This window comes from Musca vetustissima, unplaced genomic scaffold (assembly GCF_032173495.1).
Source record: "Musca vetustissima isolate MV318-11 ecotype Yass unplaced genomic scaffold, APGP_CSIRO_Mvet_v1 utg61680, whole genome shotgun sequence".
Taxonomy (NCBI): domain Eukaryota; kingdom Metazoa; phylum Arthropoda; class Insecta; order Diptera; family Muscidae; genus Musca; species Musca vetustissima.
The window spans coordinates 126,391-146,965 of record NW_026882624.1 but is presented as its reverse complement, the minus strand read 5'-3'; the positions used below and the strand labels follow the sequence as shown (position 1 = coordinate 146,965).

At 35.2% G+C, this 20,575-nt stretch overlaps 2 protein-coding genes across 2 annotated transcripts in view; both read left to right on the top strand.

Annotated features, from left to right (window-relative positions):
* The window catches only part of LOC133329178 (short-chain specific acyl-CoA dehydrogenase, mitochondrial-like), a 155,267-nt gene that overhangs the window by 22,071 nt on the left and 112,621 nt on the right, over nucleotides 1-20,575 (top strand). The window lies entirely within an intron of this gene.
* Nucleotides 1,747-6,368, top strand: LOC133329177 (signal peptide peptidase-like 3). The gene is made up of 6 exons (XM_061537671.1): nucleotides 1,747-2,023; nucleotides 3,778-3,900; nucleotides 3,985-4,176; nucleotides 4,263-4,716; nucleotides 4,997-5,117; nucleotides 6,268-6,368. Exons 1-6 carry the CDS (start codon nucleotides 1,747-1,749, stop codon nucleotides 6,334-6,336), a joined length of 1,236 nt encoding a protein of 411 aa, XP_061393655.1. The 3' UTR covers nucleotides 6,337-6,368.

Genomic DNA, 20,575 nt, shown 5'->3' with positions numbered 1-20,575 from the left:
CATTTGATCATTTTTTCGGGGAGTTACCAAAAGGAATGGACCGATATTCCCCATGGCCGAACTTTAACAATATCTATAATATAATTATTGATGCTGTGGTAATCCTTTAAAGGATATTATTTTTTTATTTTTAGCCATTTTAACTAATTCCAATTCATGTTCCCCCTATGAGAATTTAAGCGCCTAAAAGTATGCTTTAAATTTTCAAATAAGCTGCATTATGTGGATATTATCAAACACACACGATTCTTGGTTTGAAGTAAATAAAAATTACCTTAAATAACATAAAATAAAATCTATAAATTGTGCTCCTCATTTCCAAGCCCATTGGGTCCATCTAGATCTAATAAAAAAAAATAAATAATAAATCAATAAAATAAATAACCCCAAAAATATTGATTACTGACGATGATTAATGTTATCTCCTCTTTCCTTTAGATATATTATATATTCACACCTGAGCCTTTTTTTGTTGCTTTTGGGTCACCAGCAAAGGGCATTAAAGGCTTCACCGGCCTATATCGTGTGCCAATAGAATTCATTCATTTGTTATCTATCTAAACAATGACCGCTCAATATGATAATTGTATTTGTTGTTGTGATAATAATAATAATCGGATTTTGTCTTAGTGGCTTTCACTGCTTAAATACACACTTACTGATACCCTGATGATTTAATTAATCTTCTCCCTTATCTATTTTGTTTATTTTTAGAATACACAACATAAACAAAACGGCACAGACACACACACACACTCGGAAAAGAGCAGGCACACCGGCGACCACCTCAACAAATAAAGACAATGTCAGTGTTTGTCCTTAGATAAACGTTTATCAATGTGCTGTTAAGGGTCCTCGTGACGTGATAATAGAACGGCAGAAGCAGCAGAGTACAAAACGGCAGTAGTTATATTGAGGCAAATGAACAACAACAGCGCACCGCTCCAAAATATCGGATCTCAGCATAATTTAAACTATTTATCGGAGTGTGTGGTGCAGCAAGCACAAATCTCTGGTGCAGGTAATGCTCGCCCGGCATGAATTATCAAAAAATTGATTTTGGAAGGCACCACCACCAACTACTACGTCATTATCAAAGTTGTCGTTTGTCGTCATCGTCTTAGTTGGATATCTCTGCTGCACAATTCAATAACTTGGATCACTGCAACCACAACAGTCGTCTGGTGGCATTTACCGGCAACAGGCCCATTTGAATTTTAATCTTCTTCGTCGTCGTCGTACGGGAATAAAAGTGTCAATATATTAAAATACAACAACAACAACACTAGCCAACAACAAAAATGCTCCATCGCACACCCACATAAAGCGAACATCATACTCCATCCTTGCAACAGCAGTTTTATATAAAAATGAAATAAATTGCATTTTAGACTTGCCTCATCCGCCTCCTCTTCATCTTTATTTATGAAAGTGAAAAGTAACAAGAAAAAGGAAAAAAGAGGAAATTAAAAAAAAAGATTTAATCAACAACATTATAGAAAATAAAATAACAACATTTAAACCTTCAAGCAGTCATCCGAGTGCATGACTTCTTGTTCTGGCTGTCTTAATACGAAAGAGGAAACCTAAAAGGACAAACACCCACACACACACCAACCATCAAGACACTAGACGTAAACTAAGGTTCCATTGCTCCTTGCAAAAGAAAGAGAAAAGACAGAAATTATCAACACCGATTTTCCCTCCATTAAACAATTACCGTTTTGGTGGGAAGGGCTGCTGGCAATGTCGCCCGGTTCTTTAAATGGTGGAGCAGGAGCAGCCGCAGCAGCAGCAGGTTATATCGATAGTAGTAGCGCCACCTCCAATACATTTCAAATAGCCGCCAACGGTATCATGGATTCATCGAGAGTTTCAACATGCCTCATCTCGATGCTATTGATTGTCTATGGCAGTTTTCGCAGTCTCAATATAGAGCAGGAAGCCCGCGAGCGGGAGCTAAAGAAACGCAATGAATCGACAACGAATTTACTGACGGGCGAACCGGTACAACAGGAAACGAGTAAGTTTGAGGGAATTGCATATATTTTTGTTGTAATCTTTACTGATGGTGGAAAAAATCATCAAAGTATTAGAAAATATATCCACAGTAGGTGGTGAATAAATTATTCATAGAGGTGAATAAATTATTCATAGAGATGAATAAATTATCCACAGAGGTGAATACATAATTCAAAGAGGCAAATAAATTATACACAAAGGTGAATAAATTATACACAGAGGTGAACAAATTATTCATAGAGGTGAATAAATTATCCAAAGAGGGGGTTAAATTGTTCACAGAGGTGAATACCTTATTCACAGACGTGGAGAATTATCCACAGGGGTGAATACATTATTCACGGATGTGAATAAATTATACACAGAGGTGAATAAATTATAAACAGAGGTGAATAAATTATACACAGAAGTGAATAAATTATACACAGAGGTGAATAAATTATTCAAAGAGGTGAACAAATTATATACATAGGTGAATTATATTCATGTTTTCCAACCGAATTGGCTGTAATTTAATATTTTGTGTTCTATGATAGCAAATCTCCCTACATAAAATTAGGTATATATACCCTTTAGGTATAGACTCCATATAAAGGTAACCTCTAATTTCCAATATTTGGGTGTTATGGACACGTTTTCCAACCGAATTGGCTGTAATTTGATCCTTTGGGTTCTCATAGGATATCAAATCTCCCAACTAAAAATTGTCAATATTGGTCAACCTTTATGTATAGCCCCCATATAAATGTAATATCAAATTTTCCATATTTGGGTATTATGGACAAGTTTTCCAACCGAATTGGCTGTAATTTGATATTGTGGGTTCTTATTAGGTATCAATTCAACCTACCAACAAATTATCAATATTAGTCCAATTTTAGGTATAACCTTCATATAAAGGTAACCTCCAATGTTCGATATTTGGCTATTATGGACATGTTTTCCAACCGAATTGGATGTAATTCAATATTTTGTGTTCTCATAGGGTAGCTAATCTTCCAAAAAAAAATTATCAATATTGGGCCTATTTTAGGTATAACCCATATAAAGGTAACCTCAAATTGTTGGTATTTGGCTATTATGGACACGTTTTCCAACCGAATTGGCTGTATTTTAATATTTTGGGTTCTCATAGGGTAGCTAATCTCCCAACTAAAAATTATCAATATTGGCCCACTTTAAGGTATAGCACCCATATAAAGGCAACCTCCAATCTTCGATATTTGGCTATTATGGACACGTTTTCCAACCGAACTGGCTGTAATTTTATATTTTGAATTCTCATAGGATAGCAAATATCCAAACTAAAAATTATCAATATTGGCCCACTTTAAGGTATAGCACCCATATAAAGGCAACCTCCAATTTTCGATATTTTGCTGTTATGGACACGTTTTCTAATCAAATTGTCCTTAAATTAATATTTTGGTTCCTAAATGGGAAGAACATCTCCATACGAAAAATCATTAAGATCGACACACATTTAAGCCTAGCAACCATATGGTAATACCCCTAATTTTCGATATTTGAACTCATTTTCCCTTAGTTTTACATTTTGGATGACAAACCTACCGAAAATTATCAATATCGATCCACTTTTAGTTATAAATGGCATATGGGTCTAAAATCTGTTGGTTATCCCTTATCCTACGAGTAATTTTTCAAAACATTTTTGACCTCTTTATAAACCCCCATTTTGCATTCCTTTCTTTTTAATCATAACAATATGTTTACCCTCCCTTCTTTTTATTCTAGGTAAATTTGCCACATTGGATACAATGCATGCCCTCTGTTTGCCGTTGGGCGCCTCCATTTCACTTTTAATAATGTTCTTCTTTTTCGATTCAATGCAACTATTGTTTGCCGTCTGCACAGCAAGTAAGTAAAAGATTTCCACTTTCTGTTCTATTTTTGATTTTTAATAAACTGTTGTTTCCACTCTTCCTCCTTCCCTGTGACCAGTAATTGCAACAGTGGCTTTAGCCTTTCTACTCTTGCCCATGTGTCAGTATATAATACGCCCCTGCACTGATGGTACACGAATCTCATTTGGAGTCTGTGGACGTTTTACTGCCGCTGAACTATTTAGTTTTACTCTATCGGTGTCAATTGTTTGTGTGTGGGTGCTAACCGGTCATTGGCTGTTGATGGATGGTAAGACAAACAAAAATTGAAAAAAATAGAATATTGGAATTTCCATACTAATTGTAATTATTGCTATTTCTTTTTTTCTTCCTCAGCTATGGGCATGGGCCTCTGTGTGGCCTTCATCGCCTTTGTCCGTTTGCCCAGCCTTAAAGTATCCACCCTGCTGCTAACCGGCCTTCTAATCTACGATGTCTTTTGGGTCTTCTTCTCGTCGTATATATTTAGCACAAATGTTATGGTGAAAGTGGCAACACGTCCCGCCGACAACCCGGTGGGTATTGTTGCGCGAAAACTTAATTTGGGCAATATGGTGAAGGAGGCGCCAAAATTGAATTTACCGGGAAAACTGGTTTTTCCCAGCATACACAATACGGGACATTTTTCAATGTTGGGTCTGGGTGACATTGTAATGCCGGGACTGTTGTTGTGTTTTGTGCTGCGCTACGATGCCTATAAGAAGGCGCAAATTGTAACGAACGATCAAATGCTACCACCGCCAAAGGGTGTCGGCTCAAGGTTGACATATTTTCATTGTTCCTTATTGGGGTGAGTACAAATGCACATACACACTTTTTATCAAGAGTCGAAATCGGTCAAGAAACTGACGAAATTTATCCATTATCGTTATAAACGATATCAAGTAAAGGGCAGAACTTGTTCCGCCATTTTAACCCATATATGGTTAGAAATGATCTCGACTATTTTGGAAAATAAATGTTAAACGTGGAAAATAAAAATATATTTTCCTCCGATTGATTTTCTTTTATTATTTGAAAATCATTTTTTCTTATAAACGCATTCCTAATTTTTTCTCTTTTTTTCACAGTTACTTTTTGGGTCTACTTACCGCCACTGTAAGCTCTGAGGTCTTTAAAGCAGCGCAACCAGCTCTTCTCTATTTGGTTCCATTCACATTACTGCCTTTGTTGACAATGGCTTATCTGAAGGTAAGAATCCATCAATCCTTGAAAAAATCCACGCCTTGTCTAGGTCCTTGAAAAAATATTCTTTAACAAATCCACGCCTTGTCTAGGTCCTTGAAAAAATATTCTTTAATAAATCCACGCCTTGTCTAGGTCCTTGAAAAAATATTCTTTAATAAATCCACGCCTTGTCTAGGTCCTTGAAAAAATATTCTAGAAAAATATTCTTAATAAATCCACGCCTTGTCTAGGTCCTTGAAAAAATATTCTTAATAAATCCACGCCTTGTCTAGGTCCTTGAAAAAATATTCTTAATAAATCCACGCCTTGTCTAGGTCCTTGAAAAAATATTCTTTAATAAATCCACGCCTTGTTTTGGTCCTTAAAAAATATTCTTTAATAAATCCACGCCTTGTTTTGGTCCTTAAAAAATATTCTTTACTAAATCCACGCCTTGTTTTGGTCCTTAAAAATATTCTTTAATAAATCCACGCCTTGTTTTGGTCCTTAAAAAAATATTCTTTAATAAATCCACGCCTTGTTTTGGTCCTTGAAAAAATATTCTTTAACAAATCCACGCCTTGTTTTGGTCCTTAAAAAATATTCTTTAATAAATCCACGCCTTGTTTTGGTCCTTAAAAAATATTCTGTAAAAACCCACGCCTGTTTTTGGTCCTTAAAAAATATTCTTTAATAAATCCACGCCTTGTTTTGGTCCTTAAAAAATATTCTTTAATAAATCCACACCTTGTTTTGGTCCTTAAAAAATATTCTTTACTAAATCCACGCCTTGTTTTGGTCCTTAAAAAATATTCTTTAATAAATCCACGCCTTGTCTAGGTCCTTGAAAAAATATTCTTTAATAAATCCACGCCTTGTCTAGGTCCTTGAAAAAATATTCTTTAATAAATCCACGCCTTGTCTAGGTCCTTGAAAAAATATTCTTTAATAAATCCACGCCTTGTCTAGGTCCTTGAAAAAATATTCTTTAATAAATCCACGCCTTGTTTTGGTCCTTAAAAAATATTCTTTACTAAATCCACGCCTTGTTTTGGTCCTAGAAAAAATATTCTTTAATAAATACACGCCTTGCCTATGCCCTTGAAATATTCCCTAAAAAATGCTAAAATGTTGTGATTATTAATTTATTTTTCATTTCTCTTTTTGTTTTTAGGGCGATCTGCGTCGCATGTGGAGTGAACCATTTATTACCCAACAACCATCAAAACAACTGGAAGTCTGAGTGTTTTTCATCAAACGAAAATACTGTTTTTTTATTTTTATTTTAACACACTACTACTACTATAACTTAATGTATAAATTATAAGTTCAAAAACACGTTTTTTTTCAAAAACAACATTTTTTGGTTTTTTTAGTAATACGTTTTTTACAAACAACAAAAAATCTATATATAAAGAGAACAAAAACAAACAAAAAATAAGAAAGAAAAAACAATATATGGAATATGAACAAAAAAAAAGCATAGAATGAAAAAAAGAATTCAAAAAATAATAATAAAATTTTATTTATAAAAAAATAAGTTAGGTTAGTTTTTAAATTGCCTTTAAAATTATTATTATAATGTATTATTATTTCATTATTTTTTTTGTTTTATAAGTTTTAAGTTTCATTTATTTTTTTCCAATCATCTCTCAATTAACAATAAATCTCCCCCATCCCATCCCTCTCATTGTTAATTATCCTCATTCATCCACCGATCAAAAAAAGGCTTTGGATTAATTTTTTATATACATATATCCTATCTTTCCCTTCTCCCTTCCCCTTTCATATTGTTTCTTTCCCCGGAAACCCCCCAGTCGAATATAAAAATAATATTACAAAGATCAAGAGAATAAGAAGAAAAAAAAACACATTCTGTCACATTACTTACACATAGACATATTATGGAATACTAAAATAAAATACAAAAAAAGTATGATGGAAATAAAAATAATTTAAAATCAATAAAAAAAATAGCATCTATTATTATTAATAATAACAACAAGAAAAATTGTGCAAAAATAAAAACAAAACAAAAAAACTTTCTTGAAGTTATGAACAAAGTGAAAGATAAATAATTTTTCGAGGCTCATTTTTTATTATCTTATTTTAGGGGTTTGTGTCTGTTGTCATTGTTTTTTTGTCATCTCTTCAAATAATTCTCAACATTGTTCCAACTTTCTGGCAAGTCTATAAAATCTGCAATAAACTTTAAATTGTCATAGAAAAACATCTTTTAAACACACCTTTCTCTGGGTTAAAAAAAACATTATTTAAATAACACACGCTTGTTGAAGTTCTAGAAAAATAATATGTGTTTAAAAATTCAAAAACATTATTAATAAAGTCTCGCCTTTTAGAGGTCCCTGAAAAATATTCTTAAAAAATTCAGGCATTGTAGAGATTCTAGAAAAAATATTCTTTAAAAAATTCATGCCATGTATAGGCCTTTGGAAAAATATTCTTAAAAAATGCACGCCTTGAAGAGGCCCCTGACAAATATTCTTTAAAAAATGGACGCCTATATACATTCATTCATATGTATAATAATTATTCCATGTTTATTTTTGTTTTGTTCTTTTTCAAAAAATAATTTTACCACAAAAGGAAAAAACAAAATTACATTTATAGCTAAACAAATTCATAATAAAAATAATAATAATAATGAAGATTGTGCAACAAAAACCATCTTGAAAATACTGACATATTTCAATTATTATTATAAAAAACAATAAATAACATAACATGAAATAAAGACAAAGATATATAAGAAGAAAAAAAACAAACAAACAAAAATAATAATAGTATTTAAGTTATAAACTTGGTTAAACAAAAAATAAAAATAATAATTTTTAAATAAAAAAAAAACAACAACAAATGAAATATATCAGTTCTATTGAAACAAAAAATATAAAAACGACTATCTGTAATTTATTCCCATGTATATATATTACATAAGGAGGAGGGAAGGTCATTACAAGCAAAAACTCTTATTCAAACGGAAATTACAACATCTTACAAATCTCAAGGGGTAAACACAATATCAGTTGGGACTGTCAGCTTTGTTTTTAAAAAAATATACTGGCTGTTCAAGAATCATGAATAGTTTCGCGAATGTTCGATTATCCCTGAACGGGATAAATGTCAATGTCAACTTCCATTCAAAAACTAAAAAGTTCTAATGTAAAAGCCGTTTAACCCAATAATTGATCTATGGATTCTTACTTAGCTGGCTTGTGACAGAACACAATTGTTCCATACGCCGAGCTTAAAAAAGATTTACAGGTCGTGTGCGCATATCTTCAAATTTGAAAGTCCATGCTCCGAGATGTTGTCTACCAGTTGATCTTTTCATCGAATTCGTGGCCTTCCCCTTCTAGGTGATCATCAGTTGGCTCGGTTTTATGTGTCTTTTGAGTAGGGACATCCTCATCCATTCTCACAACATGACCTAGCCAACGTAGTCGCTACAGCTCGATACGTCTGACTGTGTTGATGTTCGAGAATAGATGGTATAGGATAGGATGGGACATCCTCATCCATTCTCACAACATGACCTAGCCAACGTAGTCGCTACAGCTCGATACGTCTATGTCGATGTTCGAGAATATTTGATATAGCTCATGGTTCATTCGACGACGATATTCACCGTCGACGCAGATTGGCCCATAGATTTTTTTCTGCATAGTTGTATTATTTTTGCAGGAATGCCGAACGCAGAATGCGGCTTTATAGTCGAAAAATAGGTGGAATTTGTCGATGTGTTTCTCAGTTTTTTTTCAGGATCTGATGCAAAGTGAGAATCTGGTCGATGTTGGATTTGCCAGGCCTTGAGCCGCATTAGTATGGTCCAATAATGTCATTGACCATTGGCTTCAGTCGTTTACACAGTACGCTATGCGTTGGGAAGGAGACTTATTCCTCTATAGTTGGTGCATATGGTATTGTCAATCATTGGACATGCATTCCTCTAGCCAAATTGTACGAATCAGCTGGTGCATGATCCTGACCAGCATCTCACCACCGACCTTGAATGATTCGGCTGGTAATCCATCGGCACCTGCTGCTTTATTGTTCTTCAGCCGATTAATTGCTACATTGACCTCATCTTGGCTAGGTGTTATACAAACTATATCAACTCTTATTGGTTCTGGGGTATCTTCTTCATCGTCACTAGTTTATGCCAGAAGCATGATGCAATAATAAGGTGATGTATCACAACAAAAACCTTTGTTTTTGTCTCGACCTTCTGTCAAATTTTCCCATATAATATTTCTCATGGTTGGCAACTCTGTACATCGAATTCAAGTAGAAATTACGGACTTTGAGACATCAGCTGAGCTAAATGGACTACCTATTTATTGTGCCATGGCCAGAAGCTTTGCAAAATACTCCTTCCAAATCCTCAACACGCTATCTGTATCTGTCATCAGGTTTCCGGAGTAGGCTTCTGGTATCAGTTGTGTTTGCAGATGCTACATAAGGACGAGTGCGAACCATGGCTGCTACAAGGTAGTGGTCTGAGTCGATATTCGCCCTCGGTTCGATTGAAAGCCTAAAACCATTCAGCATTCCGTCTATCACAACATGATCATGGATTGTAGCTATGCAATAAACTCTAATTATTATTTTATTTATTATAATTTTTCTTTACTGGATTATAAAGAGGAAATGTGTACACCGAATGTTTTTTATAATAAATTGACATTTAACCGCCATTTATTTAACAGTTACATATCTGGCCACATTGCACTCTTAATAATACCAGACCTGTCAATTTAGTGCATGACGTATCGTAACGTTTGAGTTAAGGTGATACTTCAATTACAACGTAAGCCAAAAAAATAAAACAAATTAATCTGCCGATTACACAATAGATGAAAGGGTTTTTTCTTCCATGGATTTGTTAAAAATCGATCTATGCACACATATTCTTTAAACGTACGACCATATAAAATGCAACAAATGGCTGTGGTTCCAGAACCTGCAAGAATGTATTTTTTTACATGGATTTTCAAAAAAGAGTAAAACTTAGTAGATTCTTGAAAAAAATACAATAAGAAATGACAGTGACAGTTAGTCAATCGAAAACAAACCAATTTTTGTTATCGATAGACTTGCTGTTATCGCCGTCTTGCATGCGATATCCCTAATCGGCACTTCTCCCCATGTCTCTTTCTCAACAACGTACAATTTTCCTTCCATTCCATTTTCAGTTCGATGTTTATCGGCCATTCTTTCTTCTCTTCAACAATATGTAGCAGTTGGAACGTTTTTAATTTCGACTAGGCATCATTCATACGACGATATAAACTATACTCCACAAGAATAGGCAAAAACAACGTGATACGGTGAAAAAATCATCCGAAAAAATATATTACGTGACGCGTGAAAATTTAAATAAACGCAATAATTTGTAACAACAATAACAATACTATGTAATAAAAAAAATTACAAATAAAACAAAACAAAGCTTGTCTGTGCAAAAAGTGAGAAAACAAGCAAAAGAAAGAGTATGTTAAAAATTTCTTTATAGTTGGGTGTGCGGCAACAGCAAAAGTTCAGTCAGCCACAAGTCAAGCCCAAAATACGAAAAAAAATAAAGAACGCAAGATATTTTTCTTTCTAATATTTTATGTATATATATAAATATATATATTTAAGCACGGAAATAATTGAAAAAATGTCGAGATTTTTTTCTCGCTCTCTAATCGATTTGTTGAAAAATGTGGAGTGATCTGTGAAAGATTACAACAACAACACCAACAAACAATAAGAATATTTTTTTTCTACTTCAGTTTTCATGGTTGATGTTTTGTTGTAGTAAGTAGATGGATGTGAGTGAGTGATTATGATGTTGATGATGATGATGTTGTTTTTGTAGAAGGAATCAACAGTGAAACAAATACAACAACACCATAGTGTGAAGATTTTTATGGTTGGGTTTAAGGTGTACCTACACGACAAAACAAGCACATCCTCAATATTAACGGCGGCAGTGACAGAGAAAGAGGTCGCATCAACAACAAAAACAACAACCGTAAATAGAGCTAAAATTTGTTTTTCTTCGCCCATAAAGAAGACAACGAACATTGAACGGTCTTGTCTGAGTCTTCTGCTAGATGGGTGTTCTCTGTGTACATAACATAGAGTGAGAGAGAAACGGTAATGAGCAAGAGCATAACTGCATTGTGTTCACATCGCATATTGTTGCATATGTTACAACAGAGGAGGCGCGCGCCTTTTATCCTCGCCGTTACACAAAGAGAGGAGATAGTGTGTGTGTGTGAGAACAGAGTGTTTTGTTGTTGTTTGTATTTATGCAATTACAAACCAACTGATGCCTAGGTCACTGTTGCTGCGCTGCTAAAACAAAGAAGTAGACAACATTACAAAAATAAAAAAAATAACAACAACGACAGAAGAAAAAAACAAAGCAGACAAATGGACGTTTTAGTTTTTAGTCAGTTTGGCTTAACTCTAGTTTAGTAAAAACGATCAGATTTTTCTGAAAATTTTTTCAGAGTTAGGTATTTTTACCCTAATTATGGGGATATCTTTTTTTCTTGGGGGACGTACCCGGTTACCCGGTTATTTGACCCGGAAGTTCGGGTACGGGTACCCGGTTATATCCGGTTCTACGGATCCGGTTAATATAATATGGGTATCATTTTAAAGGTTATAAAAATACCTTTCCATTGAGTGGTAATATGATGAGGTTATCTCAAACCATTTTAGAGATATAGTCAAAAATCTGGGTTTTGGTCCCCGATTTTTTTGAAAAACTCCCTAAAAGTCGAACTTGGGCCCATTATAGTACCTCTCTATCCCAAACTCAAATAATAGACCACAATTTGCCCTTTCCAAAATGGTGCGATATGTGGCTGTATCTGTTGTGGATCAAAAGATATGGGCCTTAGAACCCTACAAAAACAAGAAAATTCTGTCGCGTAGCCGGTGTTGGTATCTGTCCATAGGAGAAAGTCTTAAATCCCCGGCCGAAGGCCGGCTACACAAAAAATATTCTATTTAGAAGGATTTTCTGCCGCGTTAGCCGGTGTTGGCATCTGTCCATAGGAGAAAGTCTTAAATCCCCGGCCGAAGGCCGGTCACCCAAAAAAATATTCCATTTAACAAGAGATTCTGTCGCGTAGCCGGTGTTGGTAGCTGTCCATAGGAGAAAGTCTTAAATACCCGGCCGAAGGCCGGCTACACAAAAAAATATTCTATTTAGAAGGATTTTCTGCCGCGTTAGCCGGTGTTGGCATCTGTCCATAGGAGAAAGTCTTAAATCCCCGGCCGAAGGCCGGTCACCCAAAAAACACCATGCTATTTAAAAGGAGATTCTGTCATGTAGAAAGATTTTCCTTGTTTTATAGGGTTCTAAGGCCCATATCTTTTGATCCACAACAGATACAGCCACATATCGCACCATTTTGGAAAGGGCAAATTGTGGTCTATCATTTGGGTCCTGTTTGGAGAGGGACTATAATGGACCCAAGTTCGACTTTTAGGGAGTTTTTCAAAAAAATCGGGGACCAAAACCCAGTTTTTTGACTATATCCCCAAAATGGTTTGAGATAACCCCATCATATTACCACTCAATGGAAAGGTATTTTTATAACCTTTAAAATTATACCCATATTATATTAACCGGATCCGTAGAACCGGATATAACCGGGTACCCGTACCCGAACTTCCGGGTCAAATAACCGGGTAACCGGGTACGTCCCCCAAGAAAAAAAGATATCCCCATAATTAGGGTAAAAATACCTACCTCTGGAAAAAATTTCAGAAAAATTTGATCGTTTTTACTAAACTAGAGTTGTTCCGTCAGTTTTGTGAGTGTGCTGCTGATGTTGATAAACATCTAAAATAATTGTTAATACAATAACCACGATGTAAAAAGTTATAATAATAACAACAAAACAATACTAATCACAAAAAATACCAAGTAAAATTTTCAAGTGAATATAAAAAACAAAAAATATAAGTGAAATACATGTCAAATACCTTTTTTTTTCAAGCCAAAGCAAGTCAACAACAAATTAGCAACCAACCACAATTAGCATAACTAAGTGAAAAACAAAAATATTAAAAAAATATATATAATATAATAAAAAACAAACAGAAACAACAACATCCATACGTCAATCCAAAAGATAGTAAACAACGAACGCTGACGAAAACAGCCAGCCAGCAATAACCAGCAGCAGCCAGCCAACCATCCAGTCAGCAAGTGCAAGGTAATTTAAACCAATAAAAAACTATAGAAAAAATAATAATAAACAAAAACAAATACTACATTACTACACATTCATGACTGACAACACCAACAACAAAAAGTGTTTTATTTTTTTTTTATATGAAAACAACAACGAAAAGAAATATTATTTAGCTTATTAATGTGAGGTTTTACGGCGCAATAACGAAACAACACAACGACGATGGCGATGATGATGACGACGACGACGGTGAAGAAAAACAAATAAAAATGCCAAAAACAACAACAACAATAAGCAAACACTAAAATGCGTATATATTAAGAAAACAATATTCGCTATCACTTGAATGTTGTTGTTGTTTTTATGCTTGCCATTTTTTTGTCGTTTTTGTTCTTGTTTTCTTCATATGTTTACTTTTTTATTATTATTGTTTTTTTTTTTCTGTTCGTCTTCTTTTTCTATGCACACGAATCGACATACATACATACATAATAAATACATATATTAGACATTTATTTTATATTTGTATAATTATGTTGTTGTTTTTGCTATTATTTTACTATAATACCAACAAATCTATACTAAAAATGGGAGTGTATGTATGTAGTACATAAGTCACTCCTGTTGTTATTGTTGTTGTTCTCATTTTTAGTATGGCACAAAGAAAACACGCAATTAGTGTTTGTTTTTTTGCAAACACTACTCCCTGTCTCCCTCTCTCTCTCTCTGTTAGCACAACCCCACTATCACCATCATTTGTACACAATCTTGTTGTCGTTCTTCTTCTTCTTCATTATCATCATCTCATGAGAAATGTCAAATTCCTTTAATTAAAGGAACTCTCAGGCAATGTTGCCAGATCGATGAAATTTAACATTTACATGTTGAGAGTGAAATTGGATGTTGATTTTTCGAATTGGAAAAGGAATCGTGTATTTGTTTTACTCTCATTACTAATCTTGAAGAGAAGTAGAGCATTAAACGATTAAAAAGCCTATTCCAATAAAAATGCGTGTTTTTATATTCCCCCTATGGTTGGTTTTCTTGCTTTTAAGCTGAAAATGGATATTGATTTTTCTAATTGGAAAAATATGATTTGTTTTATTCTGATTATTAATCTTAAAGTAGATAGAGAGAGAGAGCCATCACTAAGGCAATTAGATATTTGAACTGACTTGTTAGATCAAATAAAAGGTCGTGTTTACATGTCCTCCCTTTATAATGGGAAACAGCTAAAATTTTTCGTTTCATTGGCAAAACCTCGTAATATTTGTCGGAGATCCCATAAATTATATATACACTTGATCGACATTAAATTCTGTGTCTGTCTCTCTGCTGAAATCGTCCAATTTTCGGTATTTACAAACCGATAGGCCTGAACTTTTTTTGCAAATTTTCAATAACTTTTATTTTATATGGCGGTTATAAAAAAGCCCTGTGTAATTTTCGGAATTTGGAAGATTTCAAACGCATTTCCTACCACATTTCTGGAGGGAGAATGTAAAAATATAGTGACGGTACAATGTAAAAATAGTGACAATATAAAGGCTCCGTCTCATTCTCCAGCATTTTTCAGTTCCAAAGCTCTGTAATTTGGTATTCCGTGATCGTGAGCTAGGCATCTCTGTCGAAAATGTTCAATATTGATTTTTTTTTTTTTGCGAAGATCTCTGATAAGATGAAGATTCTCTGACAATCGTCTGCCTTTGTATATTTTTAGCATCTGACAGGTACGATAACCCCGTATACAAATTTTGAAAAAGTTCGTTATAGTGTAAGTTCGTAATCAGTGTAAAAACGCCAATATTTTGGTCATTCGTTATGTCCCGTTTCGTTATATTATATTCATTAAACTGGTCTCTCCGTCGATTTCTAATATGCCGTGGCCTTGTGCGCATCTCCACCAATTTGGAAGACCACGTTCCAAGATGTTCTTTTCTACTTGGTCTCTCCATCTAATTCGTGGCCTTCTCCTTCTGCGGGAACCATCAGTAGGCTTTTATACGCCTCAGTAGGCTTTTATACGCCTTTTGAGCTGGGGCATTCTCATTCATTCGCGCAACATGGCCTAGCCACCGTAAGCGCTGCAGCTCAATACGACTGACTATGTCAAAGTCCGCTTATAAATTGTAAAGCTCGTGGTTCATTCGACGCCGATATTCACCGTCGACGCAGATCGGCCCGTAGATCTTTCGGAAATTTTTTCTTTTAAACACCCCAAGAGCTGCCTCAACTGCTTGTGCAATTACCCACGCTTCAGATCCATATAATAGCAAGGGTAGTATCAGCGTCTTGTAAAGTGTACGTTTGGTCTGGCGGGAGGTGGCCTTGCTTCTATACTGCTTACTTAGACCATAGTAGCATCTGTTGACCATCACAATCCTTCTCCGAATTTCAAAACGGATGTCATTCGTTTTATTTATGGCGTTACCAAGTTATATAAAATCTTTAACTACCTCGAAGCTGTAGTTCTGAAGTTCCACAGTTGGTCTCTCTTCTCTTCTTCTCTCCGTTTACTGCCAGGCCCACTTTGGCAGACTCCTTTTCAATTTGTTCAAAGGTGGCTGTTACCGCTCGCAATGTTCGACCCATTATATCGGTGTCATCGGCGTAGGCGAGTAACATGTGCCATTTCTGTCCACCTTTGCGTCTCGTATGACCTTTTCCAGCAGGATAATAAAAAGATCACAGACTAACTGTCATCTTGTCTAAATCCTCGTTCGGTATTGAGACTAAGGAGACTTATTCCTCTACAGTTGGCACATATCGTCTTGTCTCCATTTTTGTGCACGAGACACAGCCAAATTGTACTAATCGGCTGGTATATGCTCCTGACCAGCATCTGGCCACCAGTCTTGAATAGTTCGGCTGGTAACCCATCGGCTCCTGCTGCTTTATTGTTCTTGAGCCGATTAATTGATTTTATGTCCTCATCTTGGCTAGGCGGTATACACTCTATACCATCATCTATTATTAGTTCTGGGGTATCTTCTTCACCGCCACTGTTTGATACCAGAAGCTTTTCAAAATGCTCCTTCCAGATCCTCAACACGCTGTCTGTATCTCTCACCAAGTGTTGCTTTTTCTGCAGTTTGTAAGGAGTGGGCAATTCCTTGTCATATGCTGTTTCTAGGCGCTCGTAAAATATGTCTTTGGTCTGTTCATCTTTATCTTCGGTCGGAGCTTGGGCGCAAATGAGACTGATGTAGAAGGACTTCGCTTTTATACGGATTATAGCAAATCGCTCATCTACTGGAGTGAATCTGGAGACGAGGTCTTTTATTCTCCTGTTAACCATAAATCCGCAGCCAAATTCATGTATCGTTTCATGGCAGCTATAGTACAAGGCGTAATCATCTGATTTACTTACGCCAGACCCTTTCCATTGCATTTCCTGTAAGGCAATAATATCGGCTTTTAATTTCTTGAGTACATCCGCCAAAGCGAACACTGCGCCTGTTCTGTACAACGTGCGCACATTCCAAATGCAGATTCGCATATCGTGGTCCTTTATACGTTTGCGCGGTGGTCGTCAACATTAGGGGGGTTTGGGGTTTTTTTCTTTGTTTTTTCATAGTAGGTTGGGTTTTCCGAGAGTGGGCAACTAACCCGGGCGTCGACTGTAATTTTAAAAACAAAATAATTTTATTTTATTTTTTCATCCAAAATTCAATTTATTTATTACCTCAATTGCAAATAATCTGGCAACACTATTATTGTTATTATTAACACAAAAAGGAGCTTTGTCCATGAAAACAAGCAAGCATGCAAACTCTCTCATTGTGTTGTGTATTTCAAATTTGTTATGTTATGTAGTTTTCTCCTCTCTCTCCAACTTGAATTGACAAACATACAAGGTTAACAGTATTCCTACCCTCTGTCAGTTCTCTATTAATGTTGGTCCTTTTTCTGTTATGATCCTCTCATTTAATGTAGAATAAAATGCCGTTTGTTTTCTGTTTTTTTTCTCTGTTACTCAATAGAAGGGAGTAACGTGAAAAACTGAGAGAGTGCGAGAGTGCCGCCTACCCCGCAATGAAATTTTTGGTTGGGTTGTTTTTTTTCCTGTTGTAAGTAACAATTTCTATGTACTGTTTCAGCCTCTGCTTCGTCTTCTTATATTATAACTTTTTTTCAGAATCTCAAGGCTGCTGTTGAGTGCTTTCTACTTTTTTTTGTGTTTTTCTGCCCTAAATAATGCGACATGAGAAAGGCTGGCTGGATACTTGCCTGCCTGATTTTGTTGAAACACACACACACACACAATACAAACTGCCAAGGACAAAGGAATAATGGGCTTGATGTTTGTAACACACAAAATATGTGGGCGGAGGAGGGGAAATTCTTTATTTATTTATTTTTTTGGAGAGGAAGTAGGTGGGAATCGTGTTTTGTTTTTGATAATTGGAGTGGAATGCTGAGATTTAAAGAAAATCATGTAGAGCTTTTTTTGATAGATGATTCTTAAGGGTTCTTCAAAGGATTCTACTGAAGATATAAAATATAGGCAGGGAAATATTTTCAGTATGCAGAAACTACAAAGATTTTATCTATGGTGAGAGAGGTTATTCCGAAGGACAACATTCTGAAGTTCTTCTTTTTTGGGGACAGAATACCTCTTTAATACAGAAATCTTCTGCAGAGGAGAACCCCTTGGTTGAGACAACTCCAAAAGTTTTCGTTTGACTCTATTCTATCAGGAGACAATCTTCAGATGCAGTCTTCTGATGTAGCCAGAAACTCTTCAAAAGTCCTCTAATGCAGATAGAAACAATTTTTAAAAATATTCTACCGAAATATGAAATATTCCCTGTCTAAAACTCCTAGATTATAAATGTTAAGCCGCAACCACCCAACCAATATCATTGGGTGAATCTCCTTAAAAAATATTCACCCTTTGCCCCATTTTCTAATACACAGAAGAGATGGCCATTAATGATCGCCATTTATAGGAAGGAAACAGTTGCTTTCTCAATAATTATTAGCCCAAAATATTAGCCATAACCTATGGGTTTTGCAAAAAAAAAAAAAAACGACAAGAATCACGCAATATTCCAAAATATCTCGAAATAATACTACAAACACCAATAGTACAACAACAACAACAAAAATCTACAATAAAAAAACGTAAACAAAACAATACAAAATTTCAATTGTTATTTGTGTGTGTTCTGCTATTTATTTGTTTTATCAAACAATAACAACAACCATTCATACATGCGCCGTCTCGCAACAACAACAAAATAATAACGCAAAAAACATTCACTCATTCACTGACTTGCTTACTTTTGCTCGTTCACAGTCACAACAACAATAATAATAAACAACACCAACTACCAATAAACCATTACCACCAACAACAACAACGCATCAATAATAATAATAACACCAATAACAACAATCACAACACAACAAAAAGTAACAGCGCAGAACTTTCGGTGACTATCTAAAAAAAAACAAAAACTATAAATACCATAACACTGCATGCAGTACAGTGATTGAGAAAGAGAGTGAGAAAGAATCAACCAGTACATTGACGCCAACAATGATGACGACGGCGACCGACCAACCAACCGAACGAACGACATCTCTCCTTCCTCCCTAACACTGTCCGTTGCTAATAAATAAACAAATTAAAACATAAATAATGAAAAGTACAAATAAACAAGTGTCGCGTCTTCCCTGTGACTTGAATCACAAAATCAAAAACATCAAAAAAATAAAAATGGGTGGTTGGATTTGATTTGACAGTGGCGGCTAATATTGTGATGTGTGATACAAAGACGCAGAGAGCATACCGCGTGAGAGACGAAGTGTACATGATTATGACATAAAAAGGCAGTTCTATTGTCAAAGATTGGTGGCGAATTACAATGATAGTGCATATTTTGTTAAGTGATAAACAAGAAGGGGAAGAGAGCGGCAGAGAGAGAACAACCATCATTGCCGCCTCACATATGGTTTGGGGAAGTAGTTTATTTTATCTTCGTTTTGTTTTTTTTTCTATCTCAGGCAATGTTATTAACTAATTTCATCAGATTGTTTAAATGTGTTACAACAAATGCAAATGCCTTATTTAATGATGAAATAAAGAAGAAGAATTGCAAGAATTTAATTATAGTAAAAAGTTATTTATTAGAATCTGTAATGAAAAATCAATATAAGCTGCTCTCTTTCTTTCACCAAACAATTGACTGATCTCTCAGCAACAGAGACATATGACAAAGAGCCATCAAGGGCGTTTTTACATCAGTAAACCTCTCAGCAACAGAGACATATGACAAAGAGCCATCAAGGGCGTTTTTACATCTGTAAACCTAAAGCAGTCATATATTGCCGCCAAAAATGTGACATTTGATAATAAATGTAATGATCACATCCCACGACGTGCTGTTGCTAATGGGATGGAGATCGGGAGACTGTGCTGGCCGTATGTTGTTTTCTGCAAATCACTGTTTTGCAAGAGGACTGGTGTGCTTAGGATCATTGATCCTGTTGGAAAGTCCAAATCAAATGCATTTCATCCTCAGCATATGGATGTATTACTTCCTGTAATATTTTGACGTACAGGTGGCGATCCATGATATCTTTTATCCAGTATATTGGTCCAACTCCGTAGAAAGAAAAACATGCCCATATCATTACACGGGATCCTCCATGTTTTACAGTTTTTAACGTAAATTTTGGATTATATTCTGAATTAGGAGGCCGTCTTACGTAAGCTCATGAGCCTTTTCCGCCATATAGGACAATTTTTTACTCATCGGTCCACAAAATATTCTTCCATTTTTAAGTGGGCCAATCCACATGTTCCTTAGCAAATTTTAGTCGCTTACCTACATGCATTTTCTTCAACAACGGCACTTTTCGTGGGCTTCGCGCTGCCAAATTTGCATCTCGAAGACATTTGCGAATAGTTTCAACGCTAGCTTCAACAACAAGTTTGTCTTTTATTTCTGTAGCAGCAGCAAAGGGGTTTTGTTTTGAATACCTTACTATTTGTGCAACACATTTTTTTTAAAATGCTGGAGGACGGCCACGTGTTTCACTAGCGGGAGTGTATTTTATAGCATTGTGTACCATTGTCGGTGAGAAACCTATAATAATTTGCTCTTCTTTATAAGATTTACCCTTCGAAATCAGTTTTAACAATCGTTTTTTTACAGTACAAAATCTAAACAAAATATTTTTGAAAAATATACCTATTGCAATTAAAATAAATTATTTTTGCCTGTAAACACTGAAAACTAGTGTGTA

Bases quoted from the DNA above. Each gene is read 5' to 3' on its own strand.
- LOC133329177 (XM_061537671.1), top strand. From the start codon at position 1,747: ATGTCGCCCGGTTCTTTAAATGGTGGAGCAGGAGCAGCCGCAGCAGCA. The intron at 4,717-4,996 runs GTGAGTACAAAT...TTTTTTTCACAG, and splicing joins TTTCATTGTTCCTTATTGGG to TTACTTTTTGGGTCTACTTA. The intron at 5,118-6,267 runs GTAAGAATCCAT...TTTTGTTTTTAG, and splicing joins TGACAATGGCTTATCTGAAG to GGCGATCTGCGTCGCATGTG.